Source organism: Eptatretus burgeri, chromosome 5 (genome assembly GCF_056783735.1).
Source record: "Eptatretus burgeri isolate ZD-2024b chromosome 5, Ebu_testis_v1, whole genome shotgun sequence".
In the NCBI taxonomy this organism is placed as follows: domain Eukaryota; kingdom Metazoa; phylum Chordata; class Myxini; order Myxiniformes; family Myxinidae; genus Eptatretus; species Eptatretus burgeri.
Window position 1 is genome coordinate 11,336,946 of NC_140965.1, and position 21,547 is coordinate 11,358,492.

A 21,547-nucleotide genomic window follows, 5' to 3' on the forward strand; every position below is an offset into this window, starting at 1 on the left:
ACCATGCTGAACAGTTTACGTTTTGTATCCCACCGATATGTCGGATCTGGATTTGGACCTGAACCTAAATCAAATCGACCTGTTCTTGTCAACTAACCAACTCATCCACAAAGTTTTGTCATAGCTCATCCATAACGGTTTGAAATATCATGCAATGTATTGTTTTTAGTCCCATCTCTCATTTGATGAAGTATCACTTTAAAATTGTTTAAATTCCTTGCATCCGGATGCGGATCTTCACCAGAATTGAATCACTTCTTCCTTGTCACACACCCAAACTGTCCACAAAGTTTCATCCAAATCCGTCCACAACTTTTTGGGACATCGTGTTATATATCCTTTTTGGCTCAATCTCTGAATGGTGAAGAATCACTTGAAACATTCTCGCATCGGGATCTTCACCAAAGTCTTGCAATCACCCCTGTTCATCGTTTTAGTCAAATGCAAATCTACAACGGATCAAACAGATCAAAGACAATGCTTCCGACCGAGCTAGCTGGATCTGGTCCACCAAACTGGCCACTCGCCCGTGTTCACGAGTCGGGTTCAATATCCCAACTACGAAGTGTCATCCATCTTCTCCGTAACCCTTGTACAAAACGACCAATCACCATCAAACTGTTGCTGACAATACGGGGCTTTCGAAATTCCCTATAAATGCCCGCGAGGCCTTTCCTGGAAGTGCTCTGTGTCACTTTTAACCTGCCTTAGCTGGAACAAAATTTGTAACTCAAATCCTCTTCAAAACAATTTTCAGCATTCAGACAACAGAGTGGCAATTTCAATATGGTTAACCTTAATTGTTGCGTTCATCGATGGAAATTGGACTCGCATCAATATCGAAAATACGAGAAATATCCGTGCGAGGTGTCGACTTCCTACAATTTCCTGTTAATACAACTGAGTGACGGCGCGCGTCCACGCACACGCACACGCACGTCCTTTTAGCATTAGATGCAAGAATCTAGGATAGGTTGCTCACGGCCATGATCACGGGAAGAATTCCCGCAAGGTGCAAAATTGTCGTGGGGGGGGTACAGGGGGGTGGGTAGGACACACCCGTCCACAGTTACAGTTTGGGCCTTGCACAGCACCACATCGTCGGGATTTTTTGCAACCCTTTCGGCCTTTCGAAAATTCTCGGTCTTTTATTGTGCAGAGGCACATCCCTTTCTCACAGGTGCTTTTTCCAAGTATTTTTGACTTCTTTTGGAAGCTTTGTGAGTCATTTGAGGCAACAATCCTCATCTCGTATGCACAATATACAGGAATAAGCCACAATCAACTTTGCAGATGGTGCATGCACATCGAGCATTCTGAGGCAGATTACATTATTTTGAAAGTCCCATATTATCTGTAAGTTCCAACAGCCTCGACAATTTTGTTGCCTAGAAATCATAATTCACTGTTCGACTAATCTGTTGTCTCACTTTTTGCCCACTTGCAAGATCTTCAGCAACCATCTCACCATGGGATTATGGGATTATGGGTATTAATTACCAACACGATAAAGACAAAAATCAAGTACCACCACAAAAATAGTCCAAGTAATGATGGCAATAGGCTGGCAGGATGGCCTGGAGGTACGCACATTCGTCTCTAAGCTGTCCAGCCTGGGTTTGAATCCCAAGGCAGCTATAAACTGTCATCTCGCTGTTTCACAGGCAGGGCGATTCATCAACGTGTGCCGTCTCTCGGATGGATGTTAAAATGGGCGTCCCATCTGCCGGCATTAGTTTGGTGGACATTAAAGAGTCCACAGTGTCCTTCGCCAAGAGGAGGTGAGCCATCACCGACACCCTGGCCAAATTCCAAATTCCTGCCTGAACTATTTCGTCGAACTTTAGCCTGGCCAGCCAGTTCATGAAAGACTTGGGCCAAAAACTTCCCCCGGATCGTCAAATGAACCCATCTATCTAATTTCTTCGTCATCTGGAAGAGGTTCATTCTCCTGATTTTCTTGGCCTCACAATCAGACATGCCCTTTTCTGGGCCGACCACATTGCAAAGTTGGGTTCCAAAGCCAGCCACCGACTGGGCATCTTCCGTCGTACAAAGTCCTTCCTTGGCACACCTGAACTCCTATCCACCTAAAAGGCCTTCATCCGCAACTCGGAGTACCGCTCTTCTCTTTGGGCTGGCTCCCCTGTCTCATACCTTGCTCAGCTTCATGCCGTGGAAACCAAGGCCATTAAGATTATTGGAATGCCTCTCGATGAAGCAGAGTCTATCGATGTATCACTTCGCCATCGCCAAGGATGATATATGGTCTCTCTGTGTTCTACCACCTTCTTCCTGATATTGCACCCTCTGGCCTCTACTTGCTTTACACCCCTCCCCTGCTCCCCCCCCCTGTTAACACCCCTTCACCCATCATCCAAATTTCCAGTTCATCCATCTTTCCCAAAAATGTGTATCCTTTCCTACCACTCATCCCTACCCACCTCCCTCATTTGTCGGTCTCCCTCTATTTTGTCCTTCAATTCTGCTGTTGGTGTCTCCCCCCCTCCCTCCCTTTCCCTCAACTGTCCCTTTTATTCTGATGCCGCCTGATCCATTCAGTGTTATAATTCTTCCACGAGCCTCGACTCTGCATACAAAATAACTCCTTCATGCTTCCAACCCCATCACTGGATGGTAAGGCAATGTCCACCTCTATATCTCTATCTCTATCTCTATCTCTCTCTCATTTGATCCCCCCTCAAATCAGTGTTCCTCCGAAACCCCCTCCTAAGCATCATCCTGAGCCAGCTCCTCTCCTCTCTTCTCTTCCTCTCCTGGCCTCCCCCAACCCCTTCCTGTTCCTTTCTCTGCCCCCTTCCCCCCCCCCCACCCAACTCAGGCCCCGCTGCTCGATTCTGCCCCTGAACCCACTCCTCTCCTCTCCTCTCCCCCAACCTCTCACACTTTCCTCCACCACCCCCAACCCCCAACTCTCCTAACCCCCTCTCCTCTGCTTCCCCCTCAACCCCCAACACCATCACCTCTTCTCCCGATTATTACACCCACCACAACCCTAACCCCATGCCATCCTTGTCCGTAAGATCCACCGTAACGTGCCACACTCGAACAACTTAACGCGCGGGAATGAACACCAAACTCGTGCAAACGTCTCCTGGATCGTAACTGCGGGCACCATCAGGACCAAAGAACACCAAGCACTCCGTACCCGAGGTCCACCCGTCCACAGCCCGGTGGACACACACACACACACACACACACACACACACACACACACACACACACACACACACACACACACACACACACACACACACACACACACACACACACACACACACACACACACGCACGCACACACGCACACACCGATGAAGTGGTTCGAACAAACCCCTCCCCCACACCCAAGCAGCTCCAAACTAAACACTGCTCCCACCAGAAAGCTCGTCAGGCTCCAACCCAGTGACCGTGTCAAGGCCGCAGATGACGAAGTAATCCACGAAACGGCCGCCGTTGCTCATCGTGGAAACGGACGCGTCAGCATCACTCAAAGGTCCGGCGTGAAAATCCAGCACCGCACCCGCACCCGCACTCCGTACTGTGCATTACGTCATGGTTCGGATCGCCACGCCCTCCAGACCGCCGCCCCGCCCCCTTTTGGACTCGCCACGCCCACACATCCTCCGACATCGCATCGATTCAACAAAGCTTGTCCGCATCTAATTATTATAATCAATGACGTCGTTATCTTCTCACATCGTCATCGTCATCACGAAACAAAAATGTGACGCTTCTGAGTGTTCACACCATCAGCTGTTCGTCTCTCTAGAAACGATTTTATAGATAGCTCTCCACACGTTTTAATAATAATTTTTTTTAAAAATAATAACAGCTCAAACGAGAGGTAGTCAAGCTAACTAACTAAGCTAACTACTACAGTCAAGCTAACTACAGGTTTCTCCGGGACAGGTAGGTCCAGGAACGAGCTCGACATCACCATCCCAATCTGTCGTACTCCACGAGCCTCTGAAATCCCAACAACACTTCCTTTGGTTGGAAATTCCTGGTAATTCGACAACATCACGAAGCACGTGGGTCAATGCAGCCGACATTAAATAATAAATAATAACAATAGTATCGTCGTTTTTTAAAACAACTTCATTCAACGAAAATCAAATACAGAACCGCTAATTCACATGAACGTGGTATCGTTTTAAAATTGAGGGTCGAGGCTCATGGAAGAACGAGTTGTCTTTGAAATCTTGACGACGATATATATATATATATATATATATATATATATATATATATATATATATATATATATATATATATATATATATATATATATATATCAGGGCTCATGGAAGAAGAGCTTGTTTGTACTGTTACGGAAATGGCCCTCATTAGGCGACTAAATATCCCCCATTAAATGCATGTTTCGCGAGGTTGTTCGGTAAAATGGACGTTACATGTGTGTCGGAAGGTTTAAGAGGCTGTTTATTGTTTGTGCGGTGGTGGTGGATCAAGAGCTCCCTCTTCTTCCTTCGCCTCTCCGGATGATAGGCCCTGCCTAGTCGGCTGAGGGGGGTGGCCTGGAGAGGGAGGTGGAGCTGGGGGGAGGAGTTTGTCGGCTTCGTAGAGGGGGAGGAGCCAGTGGCTCGAAGCGAGCGAACGAAGACCTCATAAAAAGGTTCAGTTTGGGGAAACAGTCAGTTTTTCAAGGCGTGCTGGGGTTTCGAGGTGGGAAGGAAAGGAAAGAAAAGGTGATTCTGCAGAGAAAGAAACTGGGAGGACGGAGTTGAGAAGTCAGGCTTCGAGGCGGGAAGGCAAGAGATGAAACGACGGAGCCTCTGACTGTCCCCGCTCACCTCACGGCTCGACGACGTCTTGGAAACCCATGGACCCAGCCTGCGGAGCTCGGCACCCTGATTTGGCCTTGTCTGGTGAACAGGCCAGGCCTGGATTTGTATGCTGGACCTTGAGGGAAATCAGCTGAAACCCATCGTCGATCTCACGGTCTTGTGCTGTCGACATTGCACGGGGCCAGAACGCGCTGAGGAGGGCGTGCGCACGAGGTGCCTTGAGAAGAAAGAGCATGGTGCCGCCATCTTGCCACGCGGCGTGTTCGAGCTGGGGGCTCAAATCTGTGGACATCCGCTTGTTACGAGCGACATTCGTGCTTTTGACACTTTCCTCTCGTCCATGAGACACCACCAAGTACTCTGTCTTGTCTGCATGCTGTCTGTTTGTCTTGTCTGCACGTTGTATAAGGCATATTTCGGTAGGGACCCCCTCAAAACCTGTAATCCGTGGTTCCCTAGTTAAGAACGGGTTAAATATTGTTAATAAAAACATTGGCGTGAATATTTTGCTTGTGTTGTGTTCCCCAATGTTCCCCAATAAATCTGGTTGGTATGTATGAAGTTGCCGCTTTGGATTAATTCATGTCGCGTCGAGGAACGATCCGTTCGATTGGCATATAAAACCAAAATGGTTACAGACCGGCAGAAAATGCTCGGCATCTGACAAAACCAGTTTGTAACCGGGGTTCTATTTCCCCAACTGGTAAGGTTCAGGATTACGTTGGTATCGCGATTGAAGACGCGTGACCCGAGGCCTGTGCTGAGCCAGCCGGCGTTATAAACCCCGGAGACGGCGGTGGTGAGGGTGGCGCCAAGAGTCGGGTGAGAATCCCGCCACCCCGGATCCGCAACAGTACGTTTCGCACGTGCAGGGCGGACATCAACACCGATGTGGTCTTGGGGGCAAAACAAGGGATTAATTAGGATGGTTATGTATTAATACTGTGTGTTAGCGTAAGTGTGGTGTAATTCCTACAGGTGATACTGTTGTGGGCCGGGGTTCGGTGGCGATAAACGACCACGAGGCGGAGCAGTGGAGTCGTCTCCCACCGAATACCTGGAATTTAGGTCATGACTCTCGAATAAGTCTAAAAGGTCACGGGTCCCTTAGCGGACCATGGTCACCAATATTTAGACGGCGTGGGGTAGGGTTAATTGCCTAATTTCAATATACCTAAGTACCCACGTCGTCTACCTACCGGAGAAAACCACACCCTCGACGGACCTCGGGCAGAACGGACCGTTTACCGAGCCCGATCCGGGTGTATATCGAGCGGGGATTACCAAGACCCGTCGGTCCAAATGAACAATTTACAGGCCCAAACGGCCTCACTAATTCTCAAGTCCGAACCATGCTGGGTCAATCAGAGAAGACAGAAACGAACTGGGAAATTTAAACAATTATTTTATTTATAGGACTAAAAGAAAAGGATGAAGTGTGGACTTATTCATGACTATATGCAAGCAAATATTTACAATGATCATAAACACATAAACAGTTTTACTTATAGGACGGTGCCACATACGGACACGCACCCAAAAGAAAAAGAGGACCCAATTGGTCTTTATTCGACCCTCGCAGCCAAGGGGAAAGTCGAGCTGGGGGTCAGAGTTCTATCGGGGTACCTGACCGCGTTCGTGCGGCTTGGCCCACGACTGCACGTGTGGGGCCCGTGGTCCGTGGGAGCTTGGATGGTGAATAGCGAATCCAGGGTCGCTCCTTGTAGAAGGCCAGCGGAGACTCCAGGCTTGAGAGCTCCAGCAATGACGACAGCGCACCCAAACTGCCTTCCAAGAACCGCTCCCTCCAAAGAACTTCAAAGAACTCTCAAGAACTCCCAAGGAAACGCAAGAACTCTCTGAACTCTGAACTCTCCAAACTTGAACGAGCACAAGAACTCTCCACACACACGCACACTGAGGGTCGCGTCGTCCTTTTTTGACCACTCTGAGCGGGGCGGGGCCTTGGTGGAGCTGACGCGCTGATCGCCCTGATTGGACAGGGACCTCCATGGATCCGCCCTTTCTGGGCAGGGTTATGGCCAAGCCAGGAAACCCCCCCCCCCCCATGCGTGTCCGTACCCCTCTTGCTTGAGAAACAACGATTTACCTCGTGGTGTTGGAATGCAGACCAATTCGAGGAAGTCGAATGAAGCACGCGACGACCTTGTCTCGTATGCTACAGCTGCGAGGCGAAGGCGAAAGCACTGAAAGACACTGTGGCCACAAGTGGAGGGGATCTGGATATTTAAATAACCTAACTATAAAATAACTCACAGCGCACACACGAAATTCCCATTAGACATAGGGGATGGATTCTAACTGTACACATACTTCTCGAAATAACTGCACTATGGGGGACTCTGGCTGTTTGTGTGTTCTTTTGTGTTCTCCAGTGTTCAAGTATATAATACTGTTGTGGGCTGGGGTTCGGTGGCGATAAGCGACCACTAGGTGGAGCAGTAGAGCCGTCTCCCACCGAACACCGTTGGCCACTGAATTAACATACACCAGGAGGTTGACTCAGCCTGTCAACCGTCCGAGGTCGGCAAAATGAGTACCAGTGTACTGGTAAGTGGGAGACTACACCAGCGGCATAGCCACGTCCCAACCAATGATGCAACCAGCAGCCACAGGCTGCACTCGATAGAGAGAGAGAGAGAGAGAGAGAGAGAGAGAGAGAGAGAGAGAGAGAGAGAGAGAGAGAGAGAGAGAGAGAGAGAGAGAGAGAGAGAGAGAGAGAGAGAGAGAGAGAGAGAGAGAGACAGAGAGAGAGAGAGAGAGAGAGAGAGAGAGAGAGAGAGAGAGTTCTACTTAAAAGACTGGCACCACACACACACACACACACACACACACACACACACACACACACACACACACACACACACACACACACACACACACACACCCAAAGAAGTGGTGGCTGCGGCCTTTATTTTGGCTGTTCAGCTCGGGAGGGAAAGGCGAGCTGAGGGCAGGGGCCTATTCTTGCACTTGTCCGCCTCGTGCGGTCTGGTCGAGCTGGTCCGGTGGCGGGACTAGAACCCGCCTCCAACAACGCAGCACCAAGCACCAGGGACCAGGAACGATGCAACGGACGCCAGCCAGCACAGGAACGGACCCGCGGGTAGACGAGAACGCCAACAGGCAAGACGAGGCTTCTTCTCTTTTTCCTTCTTCTCGAAGGCTCACCACATAACACTCTTATGTCCTTCCCCTCCCCCTTTGGTCGAGGGAACCACTCTGAGGGACTCTCCTCCGGATTGGACGAGGGGCGAACATCCCATCTGGCTGGATGGGGCCGCCCCTGAGGTGGGCATCCTCCTGATTGGATGAGTCGTCTCAGGGGCCCGCCCCCCCCCAAAGAGGCTCCATAGTAGCTTTCAGCACACTGGCCTCCCATTGGCTGGGGTGCGTGTGCGATGCTCGCCCTTCGCTCATTGGCTGGAGGAAACGTCCCATGTCCTTCCTCGGGGCGGAGCCTGCATCTGAGGCGATGGAGGCTCCGCCCATGCCTTCAGCCAAAAACACGTGGGCAATGGCGACCGGGTTGAGTGAGAGAGGGTGCCGTTGTTGTTGTTGTTGTTGTTGTTGTTGTTGTAGTTGTAGTTGATGTATAAAACCTAACTATAAAATAACTCACAGCGCACACACAAAATTCCCATTAGACAGAAGGAAGGATTCTAACTATAAACACATACTTATCGAAAGAACTAAGCTTAGGGACTGCTGTCTGTTTGTGTGCAAATGACTTCCAGATTCGTAACAATACAATTGAAATTCAAGGGACTTTAAAGGTCTTGTTAAAAGGTTTAAAAGTTTACCGCTGTAGATGCCAGTGTCTCATACACCACCCGATCAAATACGTTACATTAGTTCTTCGTGCCTGTTATTGGTGTCCTTTATAACGTCCTGAAAAACACTAAGTTTCCTGTTTGGAATTATTTTCAATTTTGTTTGACTGCAAGGCAGGCAGACGGGGTGAAAACGATAATCTCGCCGATCCTCTCTGTGCATGTGCAATTGGGACAAATTCCGAGCCATTTTCTGATTCGTGTTCCGATTCATGATCAAAATATAACACTCAATTGTAAGTAAGTTGTTCTTCGATCATAAACAGAAGTTTGCGGACACACGAACAGACGGACTGACAGACAGACAGAAGTGAACCGATTGCTTAACGCTGCTTTTTTGCTTTGCGTGCGTGGAGTAAAAAGGAGTAAGCAAGGCAACAAAAAGCTGCCATCCTCGGATAGGCTGTCCTCGGGCACCTGGAGATTATTCTGCCCCACAACAAACACACAAGACATTTCATCCAAAACCAAATCCCTCAGATGCTTGGGAAGGGAGCACTGCGCTCTGATCTACATAAGGAGGGAGGTAGACTGGTGTGGCCCTCAGCATGATTGTTGAACAGAAGCATGATTGTTCATTGACTGTTGTTGCACTTGACGAGAGTAGGTTGGCGGATGGCAAGGTCATATCGGTGAGGGAGGCTTCTCAGCAGGGGTAGACAGAATGGAAGGTACAGCTGGTGCTGGGGATGGATAATCTTCTTCATCTGATGAAGCAGTTACAGAGCCTTTCAGCGGATAGGGAGTGAGTCCTCAGCAACATGGTTTATGTTGGAGTTCTTGATTGATTGTCATGTCAGGCCAGATTCGATCTGTGACTTGCTGCAGGTACCATGTACACCTGGACTAACCTGTTTCATGGACAGGTTGGCGGCAACTAAACGGTCTCCCCCACCAGGATTTCTGGTGAGGAGGGTGTATGATATAGACACCCAGCAGGATTAAAAACAAAACCTGCAAAGGGTAGAGAAGCTCCATGTGAGCCAATGGCTATCCATATTTAGTGCCCAACTGTGTCAGCAGACATCCTCCTGCAGTTGCGTTACTTTTTCTAAGAGGTTGGTGGCAGAATTTGCACTCTGGCCACCGTAAACCACTTCATTCCGCAAAAGCCATAAACACAAAAAAAACCTGAAAACCCACTCCATGGGAGTACCTCCTGTGCTGCTGCCCTTTGCAGGGCAGCTCACAGGATGATGGGATTTGGGCAAAGTCTCCGGGACTCCCATTCCTCTGATAGGAGGAAAACCACGGGGTAACCTTCCTGGGTCAGATTGCAGTGGTGCGTGGTTGGGTGGTGATGAAATGTCGTCCACCAGACGGCAATCTCCTCGGGTTAACCTGAGGCGGTCCCTATGGGTGGGGGTCTGGAATGTCCTATCCCAAAGAGAAGATGATCACCTGTCTCTGCTGTCCTCTGAGCTCCAGCGTTTGGACTTCAGTATATCAGCACTCTCTGAGGTTCGGAGAGAGGAGAATGGCGAGATCATGGCGGGTGGTTACACCAACGACTGGTCTGGTTGCTCTGATGGTTACCATGCCCAAGGAGTTGCTGCAGCTGTGTCCTTTAAGCTGACTCCCATGATCATCGAGGTAATACCGGTCAACGAGCATATTATGAGACTAAGGATTCGTCACTCCTTGGTGTCATTTCACTGGTCTCTGTATATGCTCCGACTGAGGCAAGTGATCTCACCATGAAGGATGCATTCTGTTCCACACTCGAGTCTGTGGTTGATCAGTGCCCCAGGCGAGATACTCTTCTGGTCTTGAGGGATTTCAATGCATCGACTGGCACTGATGGGGATGGTTATGAGCCATGTGCTGGTCCCCATGGGTCTGGAACTGTGAACTGGAATACCACTAAGTTCCTTGACTCTGCAAGAAGTCATGGTTTCAGCACCCACAGGCTCATTGCTTGACTTGGTATTCCAATGCTGGTGATGTGGCAAAGGAGATTGATCATGTGCACGTTGATGGTCGCTGGAGGATGATCCGGAACTGGAGGGTCGACCGGACTGCTCAGTTCTTCAATACCGACCACAGGCTTGTTTTCACAACTCTGAAGTTGCAGCTTAAATCCAAGAGAAAGGTACCAATCCAGTTTAGGCTGGATGTTGACAAGCTCAAGGATGAGGGTATCTGAGGAGTTTGTGAACAGGCTCAGTGTGGATTTGGGGGTCTGGGTGCTTTTGGGAATCCTGAAGCATTGTGGAGTGCCTTCAAGACCACCATCCTTGATGTTGCTGGTGGATGTCTTGGGACTCACCGTAGGGCGAAGAAGAATTTTTTCTCTTAAGGGACACTGGATACTATTGACCAGAGTCGCAGGGCCAGGCTGAATGGCAGAGCTGAGCTGTTCAGGGAGTTGAGGCATAAAACTGTGTGTGTGCTGAGGGCAGACAAGGAGGCCTACGTGCGAGAAATCTGAGGGGGGTAGAGCATCACCTGTTTTCAGGTGATTCTCGTCCTGCTTTCAGGGGAATTCGTGCATTGAGTTCCTCCAAGCCTGTCACTCGGTGTACTTCAGTTAGAGTGGAGGGTGGTGGGCTCTTGATAGAGGAATCCGAAGTGAAGGCCCGCTGGGCCGGTTACTTTGAGCAGCTGTACTAGGCTGACCCACCAGTTGTTGAGTTCGATGTCAGGGGTCACTATTCCTATTCCTGACTCTCCAATCAACTGTAAACTACTTTCGTTTGTGGAAATGCAAGCTGCAGTGAGCCAGTTAAAAGGGGGGTAAAGCTTCTGGGATCTGTGGCATCCATGCTGAACTTCTCAAGGCTGGTGGAAATACTGAACTCGTGTCGTTACATGCATTTCTGTGCTCCGTTTGGAACACAAGCAAACTGACTGGAATAGGGGCCTTGTTGTCCCTCTGGAAAGAGAAGGGTGATCGCCACGACTGCAACAACTACGGATAGGAGGGGTGACGCTGCTCTCGGTGTCGGGCAAGGTCTTTGCTTGGTTAATTCTTGACAGGCTTTGCCACCATCTGCTTCAGCACCAGTGCCCAGAGCAGTCAGGCTTTACACCAAAGAGATCAATGATTGACTGTATCCTTGCTCTCTGGTGTGCTGAGTTTTTCTCACCAAACGCAGACAAGAGTTTTTGGCAGGGGCTGCTTGCAGCCTATGTGGATCTCTGCAAAGTGTTTTTGATTCAGTGAATCAGGATGTCCTCTGGAGAATTCTTAGTCTTCGTGAGGTGTCACCAAAACTGATCAATCTGATGTCTGAACTATCTGGTACTGACAGTGCTGTGAGATGGGTGATACCATCTCTGACTTACCTAAGGTGAAGGAGGTTATGTTTTCACCCCTCACTGTCTGTGTGTCTGTCTGTTTGTGACTCTCTCCAGAGCATAGCTCCGTGACGTTTGATGCGATTTTGATGAAACTTGGACACAAGCTAGATGTCATGGTCTATAGTTGTGTCTTTTTGTATGAGGGGCGTCCCACGCCCCTTGTGGAAGGAGCCACGCCCACTTGAACTTTAAAAAATATATATATATATATATATTAATTTTTTTCTCGATTTTTTTCTCGCAATTTAATTTCCTAGAAGCTGTGCGTAATGTCCATAAGTACAACATATAAAAAAAATCCGGTTTGATTTGGTCAATTTTTACGGAAGAGATAGGTTTTTACGGTAGGGCTTCCTCAAAAGCTTCCACGAACTCAATTGTACCTATCGTGGCATTGTTCAATAATTCCCGCGAACCATCGTCGCCTCCCGGCTAGTATAGATTACAGTCGATCTTGGCTCGGATCCGTTAGCATATAAAGATAAGCATATAATTCCTGAAGAACGTCCAATTTCCTCACTTTGGTTTGAGTGTAAACAACAGTAGCGACTGTTTAAAAAAATGTGACCAATCACACGTGTTTGTGGTTTATATTTTTTTTACTTCCGGTCGGAGTGCACAGCCAAACACCATGATAAACAAGGAGGAAAAACCCCTCGGCGAGGGGGATATTATTCTTCTTAATAATGTTTTGTAATAACGTTAATATTAATATTATGCGATTATTATTGTTATTTACTTTCGTTATGAGAAGTGCCCTTGGAAAAATGACACGATGAGCTTTCTTGACACGGATATACACCTCAACACGGATTTCGCCCAAGACGAAAAGCTCATTGAGGAGGAGGAGGAGGGGGGGGGCGAGTGAAGTCACTTCAACCTCCATCGTGTGACCGCCAGTCCTGTCAAGTTTCGTTGAGATTGGATAAGTAACAGAGGGCTCACAGGCAAATCCTTTATTATTATTATTTTTGCTCTGACGAAGGCAGAACACTCGTTACGTCATCCGCACCTCGCTTCGTAATGGAGTAAAAACACTCGTCATAAAGGAGCTCGCATGTCGGCCTTTTTTATTTATTTATTTATTTTAGTTCTCTGAACAAATCAACAGAATCACAATATGGAGAATCTGCTCTGAGGGTGATAAGGTTCGCTAAACGCCCTGGGGGCGACAAGGATTCCCAGACTGCACCCAGTGAGCACCAACCGCTCTCAGTCAGACACGCGCCATCCATTCGTCCGGGCCGTTTTTTCAGCTCGTCCTCATGGACCCTCGTAAGATTGTCGAGGCTTTGCGGGGTACGTTCGACCCAACCCTCCGCGAAGCTGCCGAGAACGAGTTGAGCCAGGTGGGTTGTTTGTGCCGAATCGACGCGTTATCACACTCGCATATTCGAGCGACGCGGCCTTAAAGGGGCCTCGACTAGCGGCGCGTGCGGGAAACCGTGTTCCGTGGGCGCACTGAGAAACTAGTCGAGACGCGGCCGCTGTTGGAGGCCTAAACCACGAGGCGGTATCCGGCATCCCGACGTCCCTTTAAAAACTTCTCTCAAGCGGAGTTTTTCTCCTTCAGTGTTCAATGACTTGATTTAGTTAAAAAAAAAATAAAAAAACCCGCTTTTCACGTTCCCGTTTGCTCTGTTTTGACTCGAAACATTTGTACGATTCGTCCTTTTAGTGTTTGTTTTTTTGTTGTTTGTTTTTAGCCTTATAACCCGTGGAATGATCTCATTTGTTAAATACTTTTCCACATAAACTTAATCTCTTGCTTCTCTTGGACTTTAACTTACTCCTGCGTGATGACCAAAGTTTGGAGCGTTTTTGTTTTCTTTGTTAAATTTCATTACAATACATGAGCCATGTGCTTGTAACTCACTTTTTAGGAATGTTAAAAAAAAAAAAATTATTAATTAATTGTAACTTTTTTTTTTTTTTTTGTAAATTGCTAATTAATTGCTGGAGGATCCATTAAATAACTAAGACTTGAGAGGGGGTTTTCGGAGAGTGTTCTCTTAAACTGAACAAAGTATACAACAAAGTATAAACTGAACAAAGAAGGGCATTCCTTAGAGCGCATACCTCCGCCACGTAATTCCTGATCCACGACAACACGACAAGAATCACTTTTAAAATTAAATAATTCTCGTATCCAGATCCGGATTCGGATCTTCACGCAAATCGAATCAATTCGTCCTTGTCACACACCCAACCCGTCCACAAAATTTCATCCGGATCCGTCCACAACTTTTTGAGATGTCCTGTACACAAACAAGACAGACAGACAGACAAGCCGGTAGGTGACACGGGTGGTCGCGATATAATTGCATACGAGTCATACAGTTTTTGACGGATCGGGCTGAAATTTTTTGACAAAGAGGTTGATTATAGTGCGCATAAAAGCACGGAAGCCGGAAGCCATAAAAGCAAAAAAAATTGGATTTTTTTCAAAAATGTCAAAGTCCCGTTGCTTGGCAACGGTGGCGTCCAAAGCAACGGTGCTCAAAAGCATACAACTAGATCCTGGTATGAACCTACCTGTTAAGTTTCATCAAAATCGGTTGACTCCTCTGGCCTCCAGAGCTGTCCATTACATACAAACAAACAGACAGACAGCTGGAAAACCTGAGAATAAGGGTAGTCTAGCAACCACCCAACAAACACAGAAAGGGGTGAAAACATAACCACCTTCACCTTCGGTGGTGGCGGTAATAATATTCCACATGTATCCAATTTTACGCCACCTGTACTTGGACTAGTTCAATGGTTGATCACTCCAACTATTGTTACATTATGGTCTGAGTGCTCATGATTTAGGGGTTTCCTCCATATATCGAGACTTCTGAAAGAGCATGGTGTTGGGAACCAAACATCCATGATGAGAATAATTGTATTTTTGTTCTCAAACACCATGGACGGATTTATTTAATCTGGTGCTGGTGTAGCGCAGGCATGATGGGCCGAATGGCCTCCTCCTGTGTCTAATTCCTTGTTAATGAGTAAGAGTTTGTATAGTGTGGCTTGACCCTGAGTAGCCACCTCGTATTTCAGGATTTGTGTCTGACTTGCTCGAAGTACATAATATTGAGACTACTTGGAATCCCCACGGCATGTTGACATTATGGAAGAATATTTACATTTCGCCCAATCTCTTTCGGAGCTTGGTGAGCCAAGTCACAAACCACCAATGTTTTCTTTCTGCCTTTTTAAATTGTTTATCTTTGTTCATGTGGAAGTGTGAGTTAAAGGGTTAAAGAAGATTTATTTTCAAAATAAATATTTTTTTATCTGCCTTTCCTCTCTCTGTTCTCGCTCGCTCTGCTTTCTCAGGCCCCCGACCCTCCGTAGCACCCCCAGGATCCATGTGTTCTTCCAGTGGTGAAATTCCCAAAATCCAGGCTGACCGCACACCTCCACTCCTTTGCTCCTGTTCGTGGAATTGCCTTCTTGAGGCAGCTTAATCTCACTCTTACCTGCAGGGCTTCAAGCAGAATGTGCAACACCATCTCGTATCATTTTCCATCCCTACTGGGAATCTTTTCTACCCCTATTAATCCTACCTTGCTCAACCCTCTTGCTTTCCGGTTACTTTGTTACCTCTTTTCCTATCCTCGCTTTCTGTTTGTTAATTGCCTTGCTTATTGTGTCCAACTGTTGTCCCACTGCTCCACTATAAGTCCATTGCCTTTTAAATCTCTATCATCTCCTCCTCCTATGAGCCTCGATCCTTTTTTAGAAAAAAAAATACTCTACCACATCCATTCATAGTCAATGCACACTTCATCAACTCTTACTCATCATTCTCATGTTTCTCATGTTTTGGTGGGTTGGGTGAGGAAGGAGGTTAGTGGGGGGGAATCCATGTGTTCTTCCGGGGGGGGGGGGGAGGCGGGGGCACGGTAACTTGGTTACGGATAATTTGGTCACGGTAAAACGGTCACAAGGTAATTTGGTCACGGTAATTCGGTCACGGTAATTGGGTCACAAGGTAATTTGGTCACGGTAAAACGGTCACAAGGTAATTTGGTCACGGTAATTCGGTCACGGTAATTGGGTCACAAGGTAATTTGGTCACGGTATTATTATTATTATTATTATTATTATTATTATTATTTATTATTCACTGCATTTAAAGCCAGTAAGGCCCAAGAGCAGTAATAAACATTTTCATTTCATGGCGGCGAATCTTGTTGGCACAATGACTTATTGACCAAGTTTACCGACTACTATAATGGAATCGATTCTGTCTCTCTCAACTTTTAAATTCCGATTCCATTATAGTAGTCGGTAAACTTGGTCAATACATCATTATGCCAACAAGATTTGCCGGCCATGAAATGAAAATGTTTATTACTGCTCTTGGGCCTTACTGGCTTTAAATGCAGTGAATAAATAATAATAATAATAATAATAATAATAATAATAATAATACTGTGACCAAATTTCCTGTGACCAAATTACCTACATTCGGGAGGCGGGAGGTCATTCGGGGTGGGCTAAATCAGTCAACCAATCAGAGAACTCTGGTATTTGACAGCTTGATGCTTCACCAATTGTCATGGGATGTTAATCAGCCAACATGATTGTATTACTAAATACGTTGTAGTTATTGAACGATACATTATAGCTATGAAACTCATTGCGTGTGATGGTCCAATTACATAATAAAGATCAATCCTGTCTTACTGTGTCTGTGTCCTCCTCCCACATGTGCACTTCTGATGTGTTCCATAATCCTGCGACCAAATCGCCCTCGACTCTGTGAGAGATGAACACGTTTCTGCAGTGTGCCATGCCTCCGACATCCACTCATTGGCACAGTTCAGGGTCACAACCAAGATGCTGACATTGTCTAATAAAGGCATAAGGCCAACCCTCAAACCACGTTTTGCGATGACAGACTTCCTCGGTTGGGTGCATTCAAATGCCTTACGGTGTTCTTTTACGTCTTGGCCCAAGGTCCTTCATGTCTCTTCCCACGTATTCAATACCATACCCACGTGGAACCTTGTAGACCACACCTACATGGTCATTCTTGGCTAAACTGTCCTTGGTCTACACAGGTTGGAAATATACCTTCACCCTTGCTAATGTCAATACCTTGACAATCCTTTGTGCCACTCCAGGCACAAAGGGTAACACATGAATACCTTTTGGTTGTTCTTGTGCAAGTTCTGATTATTTGGGGCTGCCAAGACCATTTTGACTGTCCGACAAAAATGGTCAAGCTAACCTTTAGCCTTCAAGTCCCATCCAAGATGTCTGATCTCACTCCCCTTGTGTCGTGCCCTTTTTTGCAAGTGTGTTGATCACGGCTTGTTTGTGGAGCATAGGCTGATATGACCTTAAGTTGATGTAACGGTCAAGCTAAGTGTGTGTTTTTGTACACTGCTGAACTTAAAATTCCATTAAAGCTCTTCGTCACCATGGATCCATTCTGTTCCTTCTCGCAGGTGAATTTGAAGGACTAGAATATTCCACACATATTCTCCTGGATGCTGACCACCTCGCTGGTGCCATCTGCTTAATGATACTAGATACATGGCTGTATTGGGAGGATCGGGATGGCATGCTTCTCCAATTCTTACATCACTATGTCGGCTACCGCAGCAAATACGGGAGAGCTAATAGCAGTGCCAAACACCTGCTTGCAGTTCACACTGTCAAAGACAAAATAGGTAGAGGATAAGCACTTGTGCTTGTGGATTTTTAGTAAACCATGAGCTGCAGGAAAAAAACATGTTATTGCTGCTGTTTAAGCATTAACTGTGCCACGTCCAGGTTCAATTTGTTGTGGCTGAGGCGAAGAGGTCACAGTAAGTGCGGCCACACATGACTTCACCTCATTCATGGTGTCAATTGATATTTTGGTATTTGCCGTCTTGATCCATGATCTTGTGACGTCATTCGATATTCCCTTGGGAGTGATCGTGAAGTTTAGGCTGTTCTGTAAAAGAAAATAATTTGTGCCTCTGTGAGCCGTTTGCTGGACATGTTGCTTTCTCCGATTATGGTACTAACGATTTGCGTTTGTGAGTCTTATCAACAAAAGTCATAATCAGTGCGCCGACCTGTCGATGTACGAAGTGATTCAACTTTTTGGCCAGCAACAAGGAAACTACCATGCCTCCGCTAACCTTTCTCAAGTGTGAACTCTCTGATTTACCTCTCCCTCCCCCCACCCCCACCCCCAAATACAAACAAAGTGGGGAGTATGCCAAGTTGGTCAACAAATCACAGAACTGTGACATGAGACCTCGTGATGCTTAGCCAATTACAATGGGAGGTTAATCAGCCAATGACAAGATTGTAGTTATTTAAGGGGACATTGTAATTTTGTACCTCATTGCCTGTGAATTTTTATTTTCTTTTTTTTCCCAGTGACATAATAAAGACCAATCGTGTCCCATTGTGTCTCTGTCCTCCTCCCATCAGTGCATCTCTGATGTGTTTCTGCATGAGGGTCCAAAAGCTTTCGACAAACCCACAGTCTACTGTGTGAGAGATGAACACATATCTCCAGTGTTCCATGCCTCCAATTTCCACCTTCTGGCACGGTTCGAGGTCGTAACCAAGATGCTGACATTGTCCCATCAGGGCGTATTGCTTTCCCTTAAACTATGTTTCGTGAGGTAGACCTCTCGGGATGGGTGCATTCAAAGACCGTGCCGTGTTTTGATGCATTGGCCCAAGGTTCTTCCAGTCTGTCCCACGCATTAAGTGTGGCAGGCGCATGGAACCGTATAGCCCACACCTACATGGTCATTCTTGGCTAACCTGTCCTTGATGTTGGTGAATGCCTGTGTAACGGTGTACACAGGTTGAAAATACACACTCACCCTGACCGATCTCTACCTTGCCAATCCTTTGTGTCATACCAGGCACAAAATGTAACGCACAGACACCATTTGGTTGTGCCTGTGCAGAGTCCTGATTATTTTGGGCTGCCATGACCATTTTTGACTATCCGGCATAAATGGTCGAGATAACCCTTGGCCTTCAAGACCTCCACTTCTCTTACACACCACCCTGGGTGGTGTGTCTCATGTACCTTTTCAGAAGTGTGTTGATCATGGTTCGTTTATGTAATATAGGGTGGCATGACATAATCTCAAGGAAGATATATATGGACCGTGTAGCTGAAGGCTATGGATCTTCAACCTTGTGTCGGTGTGCTATACTTTTTCTAAATATTCCAAACTAACTTTGGCCATGTTTGCTGGTGTTGAGTCAATCGTTTGCTCTCTTTTGTTAAACCAGTTCAACAAAAAGTCTTTGATGTCGGTTATGATTGGGGTCTACCATCTTCGTCACATCATTGTACAAATTAAGTTACCACTTGCCAAGCTAACCATAAAATTTGATTGCACTTTTAGACATCCAAGATGGTCGAGTTTGCACCCATGCTGCTTCAAATTGTCAGGTCTGACTGTGTTGATCCTTCAGTGAGACAAGCAGGTAAGCAGCACATGTCTTACAGTTTGGGGTCAGATGAGTATGTGAATATAGCTGGAGTGGGTGGTGCAGGTGCCATGGGCTCTTTCAGGCTGTTTGGTTCAGCCAAGTTTGTTTTGAATTCATCCCAAACATCGTTTGAAGTTCGACTTTTTTTTTTCATCCACAACTGGCTGTAGGGCTTCATGAGTTATTACACGAAGGATGTAGACATTATAAAATTGTTAAATTCCTTAGGTGCCTCATCCTAACATATTAACACACAACTTAACTTTTATTCAGACTACAGGATTATCCAGGCAATCGTTTTACTGATGTTGTTTTTAATTTGTGAGGTGATCTTCTGCAGGTGCCATTTACCTCAAGAACATGATTGGTCAAAATTGGCAGGAAAAGGATGTTTCAAAGGGGAATTCGGTCATCTTTGCGATCAATGAAAATGATAAGATACGGGTGAGGGAGGCCATCGTTGAAGCTATCCTTGAGGCTCCAGAACGTATAAGGTACGTTTTCGTTATGCTAATCTCCCAACCATGAATGAGAGTATAGATCTGGTATTCCTGTGGGAACATAATTGTATATGATGTGGGAGGGGCTTCGTTTGCAGAGGATTGGCCTTGGCTCTGATAATGTCCCCCTCTTCCACCACATACAATGACGTATACCATATTATGTGTTTCTCAAAATTTTTCTTAGGGTTCAGCTCACAATGTGCATCAGCCAAATCATCAAGTGTGATTATCCGGCGCGGTGGCCTGCCATTGTGGACAAGATCGGCTTGTACCTACAGGACAACAGCACGAACTGCTGGTTGGGCACCCTCCTTTGCCTCTACCAGCTCGTCAAGCTGTACGAGTGAGTACTTGGTTGCGTCGGCTGTGATCCAACACATTTTCCCGACTGGTCGAGGCTACCAATCGTTAGAGATCTTTGATTGTCCAATTTCGACCTTAATCTTGGATCCTGTTTTCAGAGCCATTGACTCGTGAGCCATTTGGCCATGATCTGTCTTCTGCAGGGCTGCTGGGATAAATTTAACTTGGAAATGGCAAAAATAAGTTGTTGAGGTCACTGACACTTCTGATTTATTTGACCAGCTATATATGAACCTTGTTATCCGATGGTATCGTACTGTTAAGCAAAAGATATTGTTGTCTGTGTGAAAATGTTTGAGCCTGTTTAATTAGTTTTGCCCCTTTTGATTATGCCAAGACGCCATCATTCCATGTCTCTCTGCATGGTGAACAACGTTTGCTTCATATCTCTTGTAATACACCATGGTACACTGCCATATGTCATTGCTGGTAGAACACACCGATTGTGAACTTAACTTTTTAGGTACTGCACAAGGGCAGTTTGCTTTTCATGACATTATTGAATTTCCAAAATGCTGCCATGTTGTTCTAGTACCAATCTTATTTTAAGCGAACCAAATTCTTTTGTACAAGTTGGCCGAAGTAAATGTAATTGCTGGTTTCCTAAATTTTCCAATGGCCAATCTTAACATGAACTTCGCCTGTATCTGCAGACTAGTCAATTGCAGTTGGACGTTCATTTGGCACTTGAATATCTGATTTTATCTTCGAATGGCCCTCCAATGTGCCATGCTGTTTTTGAGAGACAAAATAGGGGGGTTGTGGCTTTCTGTTTCGTAGTCTAGCTTTGGACTGACATGATGGCCTAGAGGTATGCACACGTGCCTCCATGTTGTCTAGCCTGGGTCTGAATCCTGACCCATATGTAAACTGTCATCCCGGTGTTTCACAGGCAGGGTGATTTGTCAATGTGTGTGCCGTCCCTCGGATGGACGTTAAACAGGGATCTCGTCTAACAGCTCGGTGGACGTTAAAGATCCCACAGTGTCCTTTGTGAAGAGTAGGAGATGTCACTGACACCATGAATAAATTGACACCATTACACCATCATGCCACGTGATATTGTTGCGGGCCGGGTATCGGCGACGAGCACGACCGCGAGATGGAGCTGCAGAGTCAACTCCACCGAACACCCGGAATCTAGATTGTACCTTTTGGAAAACTCCGACAAGTACGGGTCCCTTGCCGGACCGTGAATCGTCAATAATTACACCACGTGGTACAGGGTTATTTGCCA

General features: G+C 46.6%; 2 protein-coding genes across 6 annotated transcripts in view; one reads left to right on the top strand and one right to left on the bottom strand.

Moving 5' to 3' along the window:
- LOC147025842 (DENN domain-containing protein 5A-like) overlaps positions 1-3,587 on the bottom strand; it is a 93,800-nt gene extending 90,213 nt beyond the window's left edge. For 2 of the 3 annotated variants that reach the window (XM_085880718.1, XM_085880717.1), the window contains exon 1: positions 3,398-3,586. In XM_085880718.1, the coding sequence (XP_085736844.1) occupies positions 3,398-3,482 (85 nt within the window). In that variant the 5' untranslated portion in view covers positions 3,483-3,586. Of the gene's footprint in view, positions 1-3,397 lie in introns of all 3 variants that reach the window. The other variant, XR_015058025.1, reaches the window with a different exon arrangement.
- The window catches only part of LOC147025843 (importin-7-like), a 183,479-nt gene that overhangs the window by 88,976 nt on the left and 72,956 nt on the right, over positions 1-21,547 (top strand). The window contains exons 1-4 of one of the 3 annotated variants that reach the window (XM_085880720.1): positions 12,899-13,332; positions 19,357-19,438; positions 19,785-19,938; positions 20,132-20,290. In XM_085880720.1, coding sequence (XP_085736846.1) covers positions 13,249-13,332; positions 19,357-19,438; positions 19,785-19,938; positions 20,132-20,290 — 479 coding nt within the window. In that variant the 5' untranslated portion in view covers positions 12,899-13,248. Of the gene's footprint in view, positions 1-12,898; positions 13,333-19,356; positions 19,439-19,784; positions 19,939-20,131; positions 20,291-21,547 lie in introns of those variants that run through there. The other 2 variants (XM_085880719.1, XM_085880721.1) reach the window with 2 other exon arrangements.